This window comes from Bison bison, unplaced genomic scaffold, assembly GCF_000754665.1.
Source record: "Bison bison bison isolate TAMUID 2011002044 unplaced genomic scaffold, Bison_UMD1.0 scf7180017864043, whole genome shotgun sequence".
Classification (NCBI taxonomy): Eukaryota; Metazoa; Chordata; class Mammalia; order Artiodactyla; family Bovidae; genus Bison; species Bison bison.
The window spans coordinates 1264227-1269280 of NW_011494615.1; the positions used below are offsets into that span (position 1 = coordinate 1264227).

The 5054-nt window shown below is 51.9% G+C and overlaps 1 protein-coding gene across 2 annotated transcripts in view; it reads left to right on the forward strand.

Annotated features, from left to right (window-relative positions):
* The window catches only part of ULK4 (unc-51 like kinase 4), a 511789-nt gene extending 507251 nt beyond the window's left edge, over nt 1-4538 (forward strand). For both annotated transcript variants that reach the window (XM_010835460.1, XM_010835461.1), the window contains 2 exons: nt 2911-2996; nt 4367-4538. In XM_010835460.1, the coding sequence (XP_010833762.1) occupies nt 2911-2996; nt 4367-4430 (150 nt within the window). In that variant the 3' untranslated portion in view covers nt 4431-4538. The remainder of the gene's footprint in view (nt 1-2910; nt 2997-4366) is intronic.
* The last annotated feature ends 516 nt before the right edge of the window (nt 4539-5054 follow it).

The following is a 5054-nucleotide window of genomic DNA, read 5'->3' on the forward strand; positions in this document are numbered from 1 at the left end:
TTTCATTCTTAAAACTTCAGTTGTTCTTTGCCCTTGTATTTAAGGTATGTTGGTACGCATCACATGGTCGCGTTTTATTTTGGTTATATCCAGTCTAAAAATGTTAGTCTTTTATTTGTAGCACTTCGTAAATTACACTTAATATAGATGTTGATATATTTGGGCCTACATTTACGACATTACTCTTGATTTCTGCTCTTTTTTTCCTTCCGTCTTTGGGTTTGTTTTGCTCTTTTTCTAGCTTCTTAACATGAATGCCTGGATTATTGACTTGGACCTTTCTCTTTTATGTTAAGTATTTAGTACCATAAAGTTCTCTTTAAGCACTGCTTTAGCTGCACCCACCCCCTCCCCCGACTTTGATATATTGTATAGACATCTTTCAGCTCAGAATACTTTCTAATTTTCCTTGGGATGTCTTCTTTGATCCTTGGATTATTTAAGGGTGTGTTGTTTAATTTCCAAGTAACTGGAAATACTTTAGTTATCTTTGTTATTTACCCTAACTCTAACCCTCTGTCACCCTAACCCTAATAAACTCATGTCCATTGAGTCGATGATGCCATCCAACCCTCTCATCCTCTGTCACCCCCTTCTCCTCCTACCCTGAATCTTTCCCAGCATCAGGGTCTTTTCCAACAAGTCGGCTCTTGCATCAGGTGGCCAAAGTATTGGCGCTTCAGCTTTCTCAAGCTCTTCTTTGTCACCTCCCTAATACTTTCTGGTTCCCCGGGTCTCTTCATTTTCTGTCTGGCCACTGACTACACATGTCCACACTTGTCATGTCTGGGCCAAACACTGGGAGAACAGAGGGGAGTTTTGGCTGATGGCTCCTGTTGCTGCCCCCACGGAACTGCCCGCTGCCTGGGGCGGAGGAGAACCAAGGGAAAGGAAAGGGGCTTTCATCTGCACTCTTGCAGCTTTTGGACGCTTCCTTTCCCCTTCCTGAAGCCTGGCTTCTCCCGGAGCCCTCCCGTCTGCCCCTCAGTGCTCAGTCCGGGGTTTGGGTGTGCTGAGGTCTTGCTGAGGTCGAGGTGGGCTGCGCCAGAGGGAAAGCAGCAGTGGTGCTCTGGCCTCCGTCCCCACTGCTGGTGCTGCTAACTTTTCTGTAATCTCAAAGAGCTGCTCTGTGTATTCTGTTCCGGTTTTAAATGGATAAGAAGAGTGGCATGTGTTTTCTCTGTCTTTCCCAGAATTAGAACCTCTGACTGATATTATTTAAAATTTTATTTTCTAATTAACTCATCTTTATAGGTGGGATAAGAGTTGATGTGCTAGTAAGAGTTTAGGCAGCCAGATTGCATAGCTTTCAATTCTTTCGGCTTTATTTATGCTTGGCCTTTATGTCAGCTGCACATGATGCTATTTTGGCCTCTTCCTTTGATCATGTAATTTCCACCGTAGGTTTCTATTTGCACTTTCCAAGTAGCCTCATGAGTAAACGTACCCATGCTATTTCTTTGCGAGTGGGGCTCAGCCTCTTACACATGACGCATGGCAGGGTTAGTAGAGTAGCGGGTTTGGATATAGCTCACCTGAACCGTATGAGGCACAGTTTTGAGAAAAATTAGATGGGAATCCTTGCTGAAGATCCTTTCCGACTAAGTTTGTGCTTGCTTCAGACCTACTGAACCACAGCAGCCTTCTGAACTCATCAAGCTGGGTGTAATTTCAGAACGGATTCGCACGCAGCTCTTTTAAGATGCGAATCTTTGCAGAAATTACACCTGATGCAGTTGAGCTGGCAGCTGGTGTCTACACACTCAGGAAGTGGGATAGGATCTCCACGGAGGCTCAGATTCATTCACATGCAACTCAGAGTCCACGTAAAGGTCTAATTACCCCCGTGACCTTCCTGTCCGCATCTGTGATTGGTTAAGAAATGGAGAGATGATACTCCAGCCCTGGTTGCTATGATCAGGTAGGAAGACAAAAGAACAGTGGGAGCAGCCAAGGTCAGCCTGGTTCCAGCCTCAGGTGGGATTAGGGGCCAGCTCCCTGTGTGCTGCCATCATGGCCCCTCGTCTCACTAAGCCTCTGTTACCTCATCTATAAAGCACAGTACGCACTTACCTTGTGAGGTCAGGCTACTGAGAGGGAGGCAGGAGAAAATGTACAGGAAACTGCAGTCTGCTGAATGTGAAGTGCCACCGAAGTGTTTATTAGAAAATATTTGAAGAATAACAGATAAAAATGGGACATGGATGATGAATCAAGAGAAACAACTCTAATACTAGAGCCAGGGTTCATTCCTAAAGCCTTCTCTTCTCTGTCCGTAGGGCATGGACTCCAGGGTCTGGATCAGGAAGTCTCTGGGAGCAGGGCTGGGGTGGCCCCTCTCTGAGTCCCTTCTAGCCCTGAGGGTTTAGGATTCTGCCCGTGGTGCTGCAGGCTCAAGGGTGCCTGAGTGTGTCTCCTGTTTCTCCCAGGAAGTTGGCAAGGGCACATCTCCCAGAGTACCTGGGCAGGGGTGTTGCCCCGGTTCAGCTGTTAGTGCTTCTTCCTTCTCCCAGCAACCCCCCCCCGCCCCCGCCCCGAGATCACTGGGAACCCAAAATCACACTTCTGGCTGTAGGAAAGAGGCTGTGTTGGGCTTGGGACACAAGGGCCAGCAGGGTCGTGGAACTGAGAGCTGGCAAGTTTGTTCACCCATGATTTGCTTTCCCTGAAGTGTTCAGGCTCCCAGAACACACAGCTTCCTAAGGGGCCAACAGGAAGCACCCCATCCTGACCTGGCACTTGTCCAACTGCAGTGGACTCCCTCCTGCTCACCCCCAAGGGTGGCTCTGTGATCAGCAGCACCCCGGGGCTCACTGCCCAGTAACATGGGCAGCCAGAGACTCAGGATACCCAGCGAACAGTCGTGGGTCAGGATGGAGCCGCTGACTGCTCTTCTCTCCTCCCTTGCAGATCACCTCCAACGAGAAGCACCTGGAGAGTCTCAAGAGCGCAGGGAACCTTCTGCGGGCTCTGGAGGGGCTGGCCCCAGCCGGGGGGTGAGTAGGCTTGGCAAACACTCTCCCATTTCTTTTTCCTCTCCTCCTCGTTTCCCCTACACACCAGGGACCATCACCCTCCCACCTGACACTGCCCACTGTGCGCCCTCCCTCCTGGTGGATGGGCCACCCAGGCCTCACCTGCTAAGGGGCGCCCAGCCTTTGCTGGTAGCTTTTCTTGAGAATCACGAGGTTGTTATGGAACCTGCTTCCTGGTGTTTTGAGTACTGCATTCATTGGAGAACACGTGGTTGAGGTACTGGGGAGATGGTGATTCTATGGAGGAGGCTCGGCTCCAACCAGCACTGCTGCATTAATCCTGGGTGGGGCAGCACCTCCTGGCCTCCCCTGCCTTTCTTGTGCTTTCTGTGAGCTGAGGGGAGGGACAGACTAACCTTGATGGGAGTGGCCCTTCTTGCCTGGCGGCCCCTGTGGTGTAAGGTGTGGACAGTGGCTCCTGGGCCAGGTGGGTCCATCCCCAGGGACGGCAGCGTCCTCAGCCCTGATGGGGTCCTGACGGTGGGTGCGTCTCCCTTGCTGGTCACTGGCATTCAGTGCCGCTCTGGTGGGTGGGATGGGCTCATGGCTCCACTGGAGTAGCCTGGCCTGAGCCAAGAGCAGTTCAAGTGCATTCCTTCCTTTCAGAGAGACCCCTGATGTGCAGAGCAGGAATACGTGGCCCCATTCCCCTGCACCCCACCTCTTCTTTGCAGCCCCCAGTGCCACTGCTAGGCAGCAGCTCGCCTACCATGTAGTCAGGAGTGTGCCACCAGCTAATTTTACACTTCTGGGGGCACTGCCAAGCACTATTCTCTGCTTTGGTGACAGTTGATAAGGCACAAGTGTGTGTGTCAATCTGCTCCAGTAACAAAGATTCCACGTTAAGGTCTTAATTGCACATCCACACCTATGAGAATGAGAAATCCAGAGTTGCTGGCTGATTGGCCAGGAAGGAGCACCATGGAGCGTCTGGGATCTCTGCTGGTTGGCACAAGTCAGCTGCAGGCTGGCGCCAGGCAGGCTTTTTGTGGGCTCTGGGCTGACAGGCTCTGGCTGCCGTCTGCCTGACTCGCTCTCGCAGCTCGGCATCGGTGCAATCTGTCCAAAGCAGCTCAACGCCAAGTGGTGGCAGGGCCAGGAGCTCAGGCATAGCTTAGGGGGCTTGCTATGGTGGGACTGGGGGCTTTGGGGTTCTCACCTCCCACCCCTAGAGCCTGGGGATCCTGTCTGTGTTTTTCAAAATGATGCTCAGGGCAGCTTTGGGAAGCAGCTGGTTCATCAGGTACTCAGGTGAAAAGGCCAGCCCCTTTGGAAGATGGGGGCATTTAACCTTGGAAATGCCTAAATGTTTACTTCTGTTTTTCTCACAGGTCATCAGCCAACAGCTCAGTGGCGTCCTTGGCCCTGGAGATCCTCCAAGCTGCTGGACACTAGCAAGAAGGCACTCGGCACAGTACTCTGCGGCTGCCACCCCCGGCTACACACACTCCACAGGTCACCCACAGCTCTGTGTGGACCCAATAAAGTCAGCTGAATCCAGAACCTCTGGCTGAGATGCTCTGACTCCAGCCCTAGAAAACCCACTCAGAACGAGCCCTCTCGGTGCCTGTTGGCTGCATCTGGGAACCCAGGTTTGCTCGACGTTCTCAGAATGCTCTTCCCGTGTGTGGGCCACGTAGGCCTCTGCTCAAGCCGGCGCTACCTGCGCTCATCAAAGTGGAGGGAAGCTGCGGGCATCTCCCAGCCTGTCTCCTCCAGAGATTTACCAGGCGGGATGAGACAGGAATGCTCTTCCAGCTGCAGATCTAGAGCAAGCCTTTGGAAGCTTGTTTTATTTTACCTGCCTGGCTTTTCATTTCAGGGATGAACTGATTCTGAGAATCCTGGGGAGAAATGGGCAAGACTCCACTCACAGGAGCAGGTAGTTGACACTTTGCCTAAAGGAATGCAGCATGCTCAAGGAATGCTGGCTTCCTTGCAGGTCTGTCTGCTCACCTAAGTGGGATGAAGGCATCAAGGTTGACTCCTTCCCCCCACCTTCTACCAGTGACCACCACC